The 14638-nt window shown below is 41.9% G+C and overlaps 2 protein-coding genes and 1 pseudogene across 10 annotated transcripts in view; 1 reads left to right on the top strand and 2 right to left on the bottom strand.

Annotated features, from left to right (window-relative positions):
* Window positions 1-7655, top strand: part of LOC144296053 (uncharacterized) — a 35224-nt gene extending 27569 nt beyond the window's left edge. The window contains exons 3-4 of one of the 4 annotated variants that reach the window (XM_077868901.1): window positions 4986-5178; window positions 6435-7655. In XM_077868901.1, the coding sequence (XP_077725027.1) occupies window positions 4986-5178; window positions 6435-6487 (246 nt within the window). In that variant the 3' untranslated portion in view covers window positions 6488-7655. Of the gene's footprint in view, window positions 1-4985; window positions 5755-6434 lie in introns of those variants that run through there. The other 3 variants (XR_013363185.1, XR_013363184.1, XR_013363182.1) reach the window with 3 other exon arrangements.
* Window positions 1-14638, bottom strand: part of OTUD7A (OTU deubiquitinase 7A) — a 392867-nt gene that overhangs the window by 17321 nt on the left and 360908 nt on the right. The gene's annotated exons all lie outside the window — the stretch shown is intronic.
* On the bottom strand, window positions 649-763 carry LOC144304118 (U4 spliceosomal RNA; annotated as a pseudogene).

Genomic DNA, 14638 nt, shown 5'->3' with positions numbered 1-14638 from the left:
TATTATGGTTGGAGACTTCATCATTTTTCCCTTAGTAATTGATATCACAAGTAGACAGAATATCAGCAAGGATGCAGAAGACCTGAACACCATCAGAGAACTTGAATGAATCGACATTTATAGATTGCAACAAGAGCAGGATGCATTATTTTCAAAAGTATATGAAATATTCACCAAGATAGAATATATTCTTAGCCCACCTTAGCAAATTTGAAAGAATAGAAATCATGGAAAGTTTGTTCGGAGACGACTACTAAATAAAACTATAAACATGTAACAGAAGATATTTGGAGAGACTCTCCAACTATTTGGAACTTAAACAACGTGCTTCTAAATAATCCATGGGCCAAAGAGGAAGTCTCAAGGGAAATTAAAAAAAAATAGTTTGAACACAACGAAATGGAAATACAATTTATCAAAATTTGTGTGATGTAACTAATCAGTACTTAGGGGGAAATTTATGGCAGCAAAATACTTATATTAGATAAGAAGCAATGTTCTAAATTTATAATATAAATTTCTGCTTTACAAAGCTAAAAAAAATAGCAAATTAAACTCAAAGTTGTGCAGGAGGGAAATAAAGATCAGAGCAGAAATCAATGAAACTAAAAAGAGGTATAGTAGACAAATCAGTGGAGTCAAAAGCTGTTTCTTGGAAAAGATGCATAAAGAACAATAGATTATCCAAATTCATATTTTCAATTAGCAATAATCGCGCCTCGGATAAACCTCATTGGCTACGATACTGCCACTGCGCAAAGCTCAAATTCATATTTTAAGAAGTTAGGTTAGATGGTAGGTAAATGGCTTTTAAATAATCTTAGGCTGTTGATATTCTTGTTAGCCAATACACATTTACCATATCTTAAGACCACATTTTAGAATGTTGGACTTTTCATTGTTAGATGATTGTAGATTTATTTATTATGTATTTATTTTTGATGATTGTAGATTTATTTTTTATTTATTTTTTATTTTTATAAATTTATTTTTTATTGGTGTTCAATTTGCCAACATATAGAATAACACCCAGTGCTCATCCCGTCAAATGCCCACCTCAGTGCCCGTCACCCAGTCACCCCCACCCCCCACCCACCTCCCCTTCCACCACCCCTAGTTCATTTCCCAGAGTTAGGAGTCTTCATGTTCTGTCTCCCTTTCTGATATTTCCCACTCATTTTTTCTCCTTTCCCCTTTATTCCCTTTCACTATTTTTCATATCCCCCAAATGAATGAGACCATATAATGTTTGTCCTTCTCCGATTGACTTATTTCACTCAGCATAATACCCTCCAGTTCCATCCACATCGAAGCAAATGGTGGGTATTTGTCGTTTCTAATGGCTGAGTAATATTCCATTGTATACATAAACCACATCTTCTTTATCCATTCAGATGATTGTAGATTTAAATGCAGTTGTAAGATATAATTCAGAGAGATCCTGTGTATCCCTCTCCCAGGTCCCTTCAATGCTAACATCTCGCATAACTGGAGTAAAATATCTCAGCCAGGATATAGACTTGGTACACTCCATTGAATGTATTCAGATTGCATAAATTTTCCATGCATTTATCTGTGTGTGTGTATGTGTATTTGGTTCCATGGAATTTTATCATATGTGTAGATTTGTATAATCCTCTCAAGGTCTAGAATGGTTGCATCACTACAAGAGCCCCTTGTGCTCCTCTTTTATAAACATACCCACTTCCTTTGAGCACTTCATTCCTGTCCCTAATCCCTGTCCACCACTGTGATAGGTGATTTTATATGTCACCTTGACTGGGATAAAGAAATGCCCAGATAGCTAGTAAAACATATTTAGGGTATTTCTATAGGAGGTTAGGATTTGAATTGGTAGACTGAGAAAAGAAGATCGTCTTCATCAGTGTGAACAGACATCATCCAAACCATTCAGAACTCGGATAGAACAAAAAAGTAGAGGAAGGAGGAAATTTGCTTTTTTCTTGAGCTGGAATATCCAGCTTCTCTTGCCCTTGGACAGTGCTGCTACTGGTTCTCAGTCCTTCAGGCTTGAATAGGAAATTTTACCATTGGCCCCACTTCTTGGGCCTTTGAACTCAGAACTGAATTATACCACTGGCTTTCCTGGTTCTCCAGCTTGCAGATGGTGAGACTTCTTGGCCTCCAGAATTGTTGAGTCAATTTCTAAAATAAATCTCTTCTTACATAAATCTGTACATATCCTCCTGGTTCTGTTTCTCTGGTGATCCATGGCTAACAGAATCACTCATCTGTTCTCCATCTCTATAGTTTGGCCATTTCAAGGATGCTACATAACTGGAATCATATAGTATGTAATCTTTTGTGGTTGACTTTTTTATTCACAATAATTCCAAGATCCACCAACTCATTGCATGCATCATATTCATTTCTCTGTACAGCTGAGCAGGATTCCACGGTATGGATATACCATAGTTTGTTTACTTTTTTATTTAAAGTTTTTATTTATTTATTCATGAGAGACACAGTAAGAGAGGCAGAGACACAGGCAGAAGGAGGAGAAGCAGACTCCATGCAAGGAGCCCCATGTGGGACTTGAATCTGGGACTCCAGGATCATGCCCTGAGCCGAAGGCAGATGCTCAACCACTGAGCCACCCAGGCATCCCCCATAATTTCTTTAACCATTCACTCAGGAAAGACATTTGGGTTGTTTTCAGTTTGGGGCTATAGCAAAGAAAGTCACTACAAAGATTTGTGTATATGCTTTTGTGCAGACATAAATTTTTATTTCTTTGGGATAAATACCTAAGAGTATAATTTCTTGGTCATATGGTAAGTGATTCATAGTCTCATAAGAAACTGTCAAATTATTTTCTAGAGTTTTACATCCCTACTAGCAATGTATGAGAGATCTGATAGTTCCATGTCCTCTCCGGCATTTGATATTATCATTTTTTAAAATTTCAGCCATTCTGATAGGTATGCAGTGATGGCTCATTGTGGTTCTAAGGTTGAATATCTTTCAATGTGCTTATTTGCCATCTGTATCTCTTTTTTGGTGACATGTCTTCATGGCTTTTTCCCATTTTTAAATTTGGATTGTTTTTTTTTTTTTTTTTACTGTTGAATATTGATAGCTCATTGTGTATTTTAGATACAAATCCTTTGTTGACATGTGCTTTTAAAATATTTTCTCCCAGTCTATAGCTTGTCTTTTCATCTTCTTAATAGTTGTGTTTTGTTTTTTTTCTTGCAGAACAGAGGTCCAATTCATACATTTTTCTTTTTTTTGGATTATGCTTTTGTGTTATGGCTAAGAGCTCTTTGCCTAGCCCTGGGTCTGCGTATTTTCTTTGAGGTTTTATAGTTGTACATTTTACATTTTTTCTGTGATTCATTTTGAGCTAATTTTTGAATTATTATGATTTAGGTTCAGGTTCATATTTTTTGGCTACAGTTGTTCATTTGCTTTGTCACCATTCGTGGAAAAGACTCTTCATCCTCCATTGAATTGACTTTGTTCCTTTGTCAAAAATCAGCTGAGCTTATTTGTGTGGGGGCTATTTCTGGGTTCTATATCCTATGCTGTTGATCTGTGTGTCTAACCCTCAGTCAATACTATGTTAGGAGCTCTCAGTTCATTACTTACAATTCTTGCAACAGTTAAAGGATTCTTGTTCCAATTTTCCAGAAGAGGAAATGAAGGCTCTGGTACATAAATAACTTGCCCAAGCCAAAGTTAAAGCTGTGATTTAAATGTTGGCCTGCCTTACTCTACAATGTACATTCTTTTTTTCTTCTATTTTTCTACAATTCTAAATAATATTAGTGAGAGAAACCCTCCCCACTGGGAAAGGGCTATTCCCAATGCCCCACCCATGGTCTGCCAGTGCCTCATACCTACCCTTAGTTCAACTTACCTTCCAAGAATCCATTTGATTTTCATAAAAAGCACAACTTGCCTTTATGGATACTTAATGTGCCAAGTACCTGAACTGTATAATGACAACAGCACACTGCCTTTCTCTGAATTACCTAAAGTTAGTATATTGGGAACATCTAATTTTATTCATTCTTTATTCATTCAACATTTATTAAATGTCTCTCCGGTGTCTTGATGCCAGAGACACAAAGAGGAATAAGACATCATGTCTGGCTTTAAGATGTCTAGGATCTGGCTGATGAAGAACAGGGAGCCTTCAAAAAGCAATCTCTTGTCCCCTTTCTCTCCTTGCTCCCATCTTCTACCATCGCTGTAGCTCTGCTCTCTGTCTGAGAACAGTCTGTGGTTAGCCTGATGTAGTGTCCCTGGGTGGGCAAGGACTTTGCATCCTTGTGCCTCTGGGAAAAATCAGACTCACTTTATTAGGATTTGCTTCATGAAACCTTGATGTGCAAAGCAATGATAGTCCTTTACCTCAGACTACTACGTGGAAAGGGGATAGTTCCTGGTGGATGAGCCACCCATAGCCTCACACTCCAAACTGCCCACTGGTTTCTGATGGGGCAAAGGTTTCTTTTCTATAGAACTTTTCCCCAGAAAGATGTCCCCCAAGGAAACTCTCTTAGAGGACTTCAGGTTACCAGGAAACTGTCCATTTCCTCTGGTTATATGCGGTACTACCAAGGACTCTCTAATCCTGGGGAGCAGGCTGCCCCTGAGGTTGTCTGTTCAGGCCCATGGTGGATGGTGCTGCATCACTGTGAGCATACCATGCTGTGCCTGTCCCCTCCAGTCTAGCCACACTGCTGTTGTCATTATACAGTTCAGGTACTTGGCACATTAAGTATCCATAAAGGCAAGTTGTGCTTTTTATGAAAATCAAATGGATTCTTGGAAGGTAAGTTGAGCTAAGGGTAGGTATGAGGCACTGGCAGACCATGGGTGGGGCATTGGGAATAGCCCTTTCCCAGTGGGGAGGGTTTCTCTCACTAATATTATTTAGAATTGTAGGATATAGTGATGATACAAAGCAGAATGACTTTGAGTTTGTTTTATTATTGTTTTAAAATTCTCTCTAGACAGTGCCCCTCCTTACTGTATACCCTGGGCCTGGATACTCCACTGACCCATCCCGAACACCACTGTGTGAAAGAGACAGCCAAAGAAGACAGGATATAATCATCGTAAAAGCCCAGGAGAGTTTGCGCTTTGCATGGGCTTTGCTCCATTTGAAAGAAGTTCAAAGTGGAACTGGTAGTAGGCACATTAGAGGTATGACTCCTGCAAAAACAAACAACACTAGATAGAATCTAGATGGTAACAGCAAAAAGGTGTCTGCTGCTTACTGTGCACGTTCTACATGGAATTGATTCATGTGATCCCAATGATCTGTGGAGCCAGCTTGCAGAAGAAGAAACGGAGGCCCAGAGTCACTAAGTGTCCTATCCTGTCATCCAGGTAGTAAGTTACCAAGTCAGGATTTTAACTCAGGCCACTGGATTTCAGAGTCCCTGTCCTTCACCCCTGAGCATGCAACTGAGGAATAAAGGTACATTTGTGCTTTCAGTTAAAATGGTTAGGCATGTATGCAACATTTATAAACATATATATGTACACACATATAAACTTACACACATACATACTGACTTTTCTACTTACTGAGTGCTTCTATCTGACATGCATGTTCACAATTTTGTGAATAATTTCAGCTGGGTCAGTGTATCTCTGAAGCCCGTCTACCAAATCCAGTGTAAAAACCTGTGAGCTGTCACAGAAAGGAGCCCCGGACTTTAGTTCACCTTGCAGCCCTATTGGGTGGGTCAAGAGAGGGAACAGGATTGGGGAATCACCTTTGTCCCACATTCACTAAACCTCAGGGTTTTGTGAAAGTGAAATGAGATAGTGTATGGTGGGTGGGCGGGGGGGGGGGCGGTTGAGAAAAGGCAAAATGAAAAGCAAAGTCTGATAAGTCCCCCATCTAAGAGGTGTCTTGCTATGGTGGAGGACTCTGAAAATGTCTTGGGAGAGGCAGGAATTTTTGAGGGTCATGGGGGAGTGCAGCAGTCACTGCTGGCTGCCCACCCTTTGTCCTCACTAGCAGACCCCACCTTTTGGGCATGTCAGGATGGGTCAGTACGGCTCTAAGGCATCCACAGTTGACTCATTTGGTCTTGTCTGTGACTTCTGAGACAAAGTGTGGAGCAAAATCTCCTCAATGATATGTAAGAGGAAGTTAGCTGGACGATTCCTGGTTAAAAGCAACACAAAGGAGGGCCAGGGTTTTTCTGACCTCTTCATGTTTTTATGTGAAGGTATAGCGGTTGGGCCACAACAATCATCTGACCAATGAGGGACAATTATGGGACAAAAGGCAATAAGCCAAGAACAATGGACACAGAAAAAGCTCAGCTCTTTGATGAGTGTCAGATCTCAAGTCAATCAACTGCTGGTCATTAGATTTTGCATTACATAAGACTATAAACCTCCTTATTTTTTATGTCATTGTGAGTGTTTTCTCTTACTTGCAGCCCAAATCCTCCTGAGATGGAATCCGGTTCCTGTGAAGTGGCACTGTGAATGAAGGAGGGACATGGGGAGTGAGAATCCCACTGCATGGGGACACAAAATCTTTGCCTCTCTGAAGTAGGTCCAAAATGCATAGGTGAACAGTCACCTATTGTTTCTGTGGACACAGAGCCCTGCCAGCCAAGGTTTTAATGCTAGGAACATAAAACAAACACATAAAACAATCATAAAATGATTGTATGTGTTGGCTATTGCTTGTTGCTTTCTGGTCATGAGTTACAAGATGAGCTCAGGCTAAAGGTGTTGGAAAGCAGAGGATGAGTGGGTGATATGGGCTGGCTTCTGCCTAGGGGGCCTGGGGTCTTTCCTGTGCCACTCCCTTTAGGGATAAAAGGGGCTGCGTCAGATGGTGGGTGATATCCTGCACTCAAGGCAGATGCCAGTCCACTGAAGATGGGAGATGGGCCGGGTACCAGGTTCACAGGGTACCAAGCTCACAGGGTAGCAAGTTCACAGGTGGTAGACACAAATTCTCCGGCTTAACATTTATATGTAGATATGGTCTTTGGCTTGGTTAGTAGTCTATGGAATAAACTTGCTATAGACTGAATGTGTCCTCCCAAATTCATATATTGGAACCTAACTCCTAATGTGATGGTATCTGCAGAAAGGGCCTTTGGGAGGTGATTCGGTCATGAGGATGGAGGCCTCATGACTGAGATCAGTGCCTTTGTAAGAAGAGACACAAGAGAGTTTGCTTTCTGCCTGTTTCTCTCTGCCATGTGGGTACAAGAGAAGGCAGCCATCTGCGATCTAGAAAGAGGTTCTTTATCTGACATGGTTTCTATTAGCACCTTGATCTTGGACTTCCAGTATCAGAATTGTGAGAGATAGGAGAGGTGGGGCAAGATGGTGGAAAAGTAGGGTCTCCAAGTCACCTGTCCCCACCAACTTAGCTAGATAACTTTCAAATCATCCTGAAAACCTACAAGTTTGGACTGAGATTTAAAGAAAGAACATCTGGAATGCTACAGTGAGGAGAGTTCACGCTTCTATCAAGGTAGGAAGACAGAAAAAAATAAATTAATAAAAAAAGCATCCAAGGGGGAGGCCCCCACCTGCCACCCCCAAGGAGCCGGGCTAAGGCCGGGTGGTGTGAGAGCCCCCAGGACAGGGAAGCCCAGTCCCAGAGAAGCAGGAACTTTACCAATCTTCCTGGATGGAAAGGCACTTGCAGGGAACTCGGGCAGGATCCCAGGAAGGGCAGTGATGCCCTCAGGCTCCCAGGGTCACTAACAGAGGAACTGCGCCCTGGTGGAGAGTGCGCCACACACTGTGGGCTGAGCTCCCTAAAGGGCTGGAGGGCGTGCCCAGCGGGGCCCTGGGAGCAACTCAGGTGGCGGCTCAGGCGGCGGCCTATGCGAGGAGGCTGCGCGGCCCCGGGAGTGTCACTCCAGCGGCGGCGCAGACCCTGGAGCCCAAGGCGCTGGTGGACACAGCCCAGGATCCAGCTGTGATCTGCACAGGTGGAGGCCAGGAGGACACAGGACAGCAAGGACGCTCCTGCTGCCAGGCGCCTCCGAGCTGTGCAGATCAGCGCCCCCCGCCCCTGGAGCATCCAGGCCCCTGCAGACTGGGAGCTGTGGAGTTACGGCTGGAACTGACTCCAGGGCTGGATAACTGGCCACAGCCCCTGTTGTTGTTTCTACTGGTGTCACCTTGTGCCTGGCACTGAGCAGGGCCACCAGGGAGCAGGGGCCTCACAGGATAAACAGCTTCCACTGAACCCTGCACCTGGCAGGGCGTGGGGCAGCTCCCCCAGGTGCACACACCTGAGAATCAGCACAGCAGGCCACTTCTCCAGAAGACCAGCTGGAAGGGCAGAGGAAGAGCAAGTTCTTGACCAAGCAGCACTGGAAAGTTCTAGGGGAAGTCTAGGGACTTACAGTATATAGAATCAGAGGATACCCCTCCTTGTTTTTTGTTTGTTCCCACCCTTTTTTTTTTCTCTTTTTTCCTTCCATTTTCCAGTACAACTTGTTTTTAGCCACTCTGCACTGAGATAAATGACTAGAAGGAAGAACTCACCACAAAAGAAAGAATCAGAAACAGTCCTCTCTCCCACAGAGTTACAGAATTTGGATTACAATTCAATGTCAGAAAGCCAATTCAGAAGCACAATTATAAAGCTACTGGTGGCTCTATAAAAAAGCATAAAGGATTCAAGAGACTTCATGACTGCAGAATTTAGATCTAATCAGGCCAAAATTAAAAATCAATTAAATGAGATGCAATCCAAACTGGAGGTCCTAACGACGAGGGTTAACGAGGTAGAAGAACAAGTGAGTAACATAGAAGACAAGTTGATGGCAAGGAAGGAAGCTGAGGAAAAAAGAGAAAAACAATGAAAAGATCATGAGGAAAGGTTAAGTAAGGGAAATAAATGACAGCCTCAGAAGGAAAAAAATCTACGTTTAATTGGGATTTCTAAAAAAAAAAAATAATTGGGGTTCCTGAGGGTGTCGAAAGGGACAGAGGACCAGAAAGTGTATTTGAACAAATCATAGCTGAGAACTTCCCTAACTTGGGAAGGGAAACAGGCATTCAATCCAGGAGATAGAGAGATCCCCCCTAAAATCAATAAAAACCGTTCAACACCCCAACATTTAATAGTGAAACTTGCAAATTCCAAAGATAAAGAGAAGATCCTTAAAGCAGCAAGAGACAAGAGATCCCTAACCTTTATGGGGAGAAGTATTAGGTTAACAGCAGACCTCTCCACAGAGGTCAGAAAGGGCTGGCAGGAGATATTCAGGGTCCTAAATGAGAAGAACCTGCAGCCAAGAATACTTTATCCAGCAAGGCTCTCACTGAGAATAGAAGGAGATATAAAGAGCTTCCAAGATAGGCAGGAACTGAAAGAATATGTGACCACCAAATAGCTCTGCAAGAAATATTAAAGGGCACTCTGTAAAAGAAAGAGGAAGTCCAAGGAAACAATCCACAAAAACAGAGATTGAATAGGTATTATGATGACACTATAATTCATATCTTTCAATAGTAAATGAACATGAATGGGCTTAATGATTCCATCAAAAGGCACAGGGTTTCAGACTGGATAAAAAGCAAGGGCCATCTATTTGCTGTCTACAAGAGACTCATTTGAGACCTAAGGACACCTACAGCCTGAAAATAAAAGGTTGGAGAACCATTTACCATTTAAATCCTCAGAAGAAAGCAGGGGTAGCCATCCTTATATCAGATAAATTAAAGTTTATCTCAAAGACTGTAGTAAGAGATGAAGAGGGACACTATATCATACTTAAAGGATCTATCCAACAAGAGGACCTAACAATCATGGATATTTATGCCCTGAATGTGGGAGCTGCCAAATATATCAATCAATTAATAACCAAAGTTAAGACATACTTAGATAACAATACACTTATACCTGGAGACTTGAACATGGAGCTTTCTGCAATTGATAGATCTTCTAAGCACAACATCTCCAAAGAAACAAGAGCTTTAAATGATACACTGAACCAGACAGATTTCACAGATATTTATAGAACTTTACATGCAAATGCAACTGAATACACATTCTTCTCAAGTGCACATGGAACTTTCTCCAGAATAGACCACATACTGGGTCACAAAGCAGGTCTTAATCAATACCAAAAGATTGGGATTGTCCCCTGCATATTTTCAGACCGTAATGCTTTGAAACGAGAACTAAATCACAGGAAGAAGTTTGGAAGGATTTCAAACACATGGAGGTTAAGGACCATCCTGCTAAAAGATGAAAGGGTCAACCAGGAAATTAGAGAAGAATTAAAAAGATTCATGGAAACTAATGAGAATGAAGATACAACCGTTCAAAATCTCTGGGATACAGCAAAAGCAGCCCTGAGGGGGAAATACATATTAAAACAAGCATCCATCCAAAAACTGGAAAGAACTCAAATACAAAAGCTAACCTTGTACCTAAAGGAGCTGGAGAAGGAAGAGCAAATAAAACCTTCACTCAGCCAAAGACGAGAGTTAATAAAGATTCGGGCAGAACTCAATGAAATAGAAACCAGAAGAACTCTGGAACAGATCAACAAAACTAGGAGTTGGTTCTTTGAAAGAATTAATAAGATAGATAAGCCATTAGCCAGCCTTATTAAAAAGAAGAGAGAGAAGACTCAAATTAATAAAATCATGAATGAGAAAGGAGAGACCACCACCGATACCAAGGAAATACAAATGACTTTAAAAACTTATTATGAGCAGCTATACGCCAATAAATTAGGCAATCTAGAAGAAGTGGACGCATTTCTGGAAAACCAGAAACTACCAAAACTGGAACAGGAAGAAATAGAAAACGTGAACAGGCCAATAGCCAGGGAGGAAACTGAAGCAGTCATCAAAAACCAGATGGCTTCCCAGGGGAATTCTATCAAACGTTTAAAGAAGAAACCATACCAATTCTATTAAAGCTGTTTGGAAAGATAGAAAGAGATAGAGTACTTCCATACTCATTTTATGAGGCCAGCCATCACCTTAATTCCAAAACCAGACAGACCCCACCAAAAAGGAGAATTATAGACCAATATCTCTGATGAACACAGATGCAAAAATTCTCAACAAGATACTAGCCAACAGGATCCAACAGTTTATTAAGAAGATTACTCACCATGACCAAGTGGGATTTATCCCCAGGATGCAAGGCCGGTTCAACACTTATGAAGCAATCAATGTGATAAAGCATATCAACAAGAGAAAAAGCAAGAACCACATGATCCTCTCCATAGATGAGACAAAGCATTTGACAAAATACAGCATTCATTCCTGGTCAAAACTCTTCAGAGTGTAGGGATAGAGGGAACATTCCTCAGCATCTTAAAAGCCATCTATGAAAAGCCCACAGCAAATATAATTCTCAATGGGGAAACACTGGGAGCCTTTCCCCTAAGATCAGGAACAAGACAGGGATGTCCACTCTCACCACTGCTATTCAACATAGTATTAGAAGTCCTAGCCTCAGCAGTCAGGCAACAAAAGAAATAAAAGGCATTCAAATTGGCAAAGAAGAAGTCAAACTCTCCCTCTTTGCCGATGACATGATACTGTATATAGAAAACCCAAAAGTCTCCACCCCAAGATTGCTAGAACTCATACAGCAATTCGGCAGTGTGGCAGGATACAAAATCAATGCCCAGAAGTCAGTGGCATTTCTATACACTAACAATGAGACTGAAGAAAGAGAAATTAAGGAGTCAATCCCATTTACAATTGCACCCAAAAGCATAAGATACCTAGGAATAAACCTAACCAAAGAGTAAAGGATCTATACCCTAAAAACTACAGAACACTTCTGAAAGAAATTGAGGAAGACACAAGGAAATGGAAAAATATTCCATGCTCATGGATTGGCAGAATTAATATTGTGAAAATGTCAATGTTACCCAGGGCAATTGACACATTTAATGCAATCCCTATCAAAATACCATGGACTTTCTTCAGAGAGTTGGAACAAATCATCTTAAGATTTGTGTGGAATCAGAAAAGACCCCGAATAGCCAGGGGAATATTGAAAAAGAAAACCAGAGCCGGGGGCTTCACAATGCCAGATTTCAGGTTGTACTACAAAGCTGTGGTCATCAAGACAGTGTGGTACTGTCACAAAAACAGACACATGGATCAATGGAACAGAATAGAGAATCCAGAAGTGGACCCTCAACTCTATGGTCAACTAATACTCGACAAAGCAGGAAAGACTATCCACTGGAAAAAAGACAGTCTCTTCAATAAATGGTGCTGGGAAAATTGGACATCCACATGCAGAAGAATGAAACTAGACCATTCTCTTACACCAGACACAAAGATAAAATGGATGAAAGATCTAAATGTGAGACAGGAATCCATCAAAATCCTAGAGGAGAACACAGGCAACACCCTTTTTGAACTTGGCCACAGCAACTTCTTGCAAGATACATCCATGAAGGCAAGAGAAAAAAAAGCAAAAATGAATTATTGGGACTTCAACAAGATAAAAAGCTTCTGCACAGCAAAGAAACAGTCAACAAAACTAAAAGACAACCTACAGAATGGGAGAAGATATTTGCAAATGACGTATCAGATAAAGGGCTAGTATTCAAGATCTATAAAGAACTTATTAAACTCAACAGCAAGGAAACAAACAATCCAATCATGAAATGGGCAAAAGACATGAACAGAAATTTCACAGAGGAAGACATAGACACGCCAACAAGCACATGAGAAAATGCTCTGCATCACTGGCCATCAGGAAAATACAAATCCAAACTACAATTGAGATACCACCTCACACCAGTGAGAATGGTGAAAATTAACAAGATGGGAAACAACAAATGGTGGAGAGGATGTGGAGAAAGGGGAACCCTCCTGCACTGTTGGTGGGAATGTGAACTGGTGCAGCCACTCTGGAAAATTGTGTGGAGGTTCCTCAAAGAGTTAAAAATAGAGCTTCCCAATGACCCAGCAATTGCACTGCTGGGGGTTTACCCCAAAGATACAAAGATACATTTCACAGATGCAGTGAAATGCTGGGACACCTGCACCCCAATGTTTATAGCAGCAATGTCCACAATAGCCAAACTGTGGACGGAGCCTCGGTGTCCATCGAAAGATGAATGGATAAAGAAGATGTGGTCTATGTGTACAATGGAATATTCCTCAGCCATTAGAAATGACAAATACCCACCATTTGCTTCAACATGGATGGAACTGGAGGGTATTATGCTGAGTGAAGTAAGTCAATTGGAGAAGGACAAACATTATATGGTCTCATTCATTTGGGGAATATAAAAATTAGTGAAAAGGAATAAAGGGGAAAGGAGAGAAAATGAGTGAAAATATCAGTGAGGGTGACAAAACATGAGAGACACCTAACTCTGGGAAATGAATAAGGGGTTGTGGAAAGGGAGGTGGGTGGATTGACTGGGTGACGGGCACTGAGGGGTCATCCTGGCAGGATGAGCACTGAGTGTTATGCTATATGTTGGCAAATTGAACTCCAATTAAAAAAAATAAAAAAATAAAAATTAAGTAAAAAAAGAACTGTGAGAGATAAATTTCTCTTGTTTAAGCCACTCAGTCTATGGTACTTTGTTTTGGCAGCCTGATTGCACATAGACAAAACTGGAAAAAATACAAACCGGAATTCAGGGTATTGTACTGCGAAAGAAATGCTCAGGCTAAGGAAGCTCCACCCTTGGGCTCCTGAACTCACACCCAGAGTGTGTGATGACAGTCTCAGCCCCCAGTGAGTGTCCTTGGTGGATGCAGTAGACATGACCCTCAGGGTCTTTTCAGAGAGCAGAACCAGGCTGTCACACTGGCTAAGAAACTTGCTCCCCACGTCCAGGAGGACAGGATGGACAGGTGCCCCATGCTTTGCTTCTCTCCCCTCTACTGAAGGGGAGTTTGGTGGGGACCTGTGTTCCAGCAACACATACCCAAGCACCACACATCAGTACCCTGTAGGTCCACAAAGAGCCCAGTGAAGCCTGATGAACAGACCTGCACATGATGTGCAGATGGGGCCTGGTGCCAATTCAGGAGTTGAGGGAAATGGTGGCTGGTGTGCTCCTGAGGGAGTGCTCTTCATGTGCCATGGAAGGTATGTCAGGGGATCCAGGCGTCTGGCCCGCTGTGGAGCTCAGGAGGGGACAGGGTAGCGCTCATCAGGGGGAAGCTGGCATTAAGGCATATTCCTGCTTTTTTATCTCTCTAGGTTCTCAGGATTACTACTTAAAAGACCCTGAGCCAGTTCTTTCCTCACAGTTGACTGTAGCTAGTATCTTTTTGGAACTGAGCTTCAGGCTTCAGAGCTGGTGGTCCTTGGGCTGGCACATGGACTGATAGGCAGATGTCTAGTGGATAAATGCACCCCAGTGCATTTAATCAGTAGGACTGCTCTCTGAACCCACACATGCTCCTGTAAGACAAAGATAGAGCTCCATAGCCTTGAAATCCTTTCTGCAGATCCTGGCTGCCTGGTGGCTCTTTGTAGGGTCTGTGGGTCAGGAACCAATGTTAAAAATGACTTTGTCTAGTCTCCAGACTCTGGGGTGCAGGGGTCTGAGCTAAAATTCTGGATGCGCCTCCCTTCCCCCCCCCACACACACACCAGTTCTTCTTCATCTTTCTCTTCAGCAAGGGGCCTTTGCAGACAGGGGCT

The sequence above is a fragment of the Canis aureus genome, chromosome 2 (assembly GCF_053574225.1).
Source record: "Canis aureus isolate CA01 chromosome 2, VMU_Caureus_v.1.0, whole genome shotgun sequence".
NCBI classification, from domain to species: Eukaryota; Metazoa; Chordata; class Mammalia; order Carnivora; family Canidae; genus Canis; species Canis aureus.
This window is presented reverse-complemented; position numbering and strand designations above follow the sequence as displayed.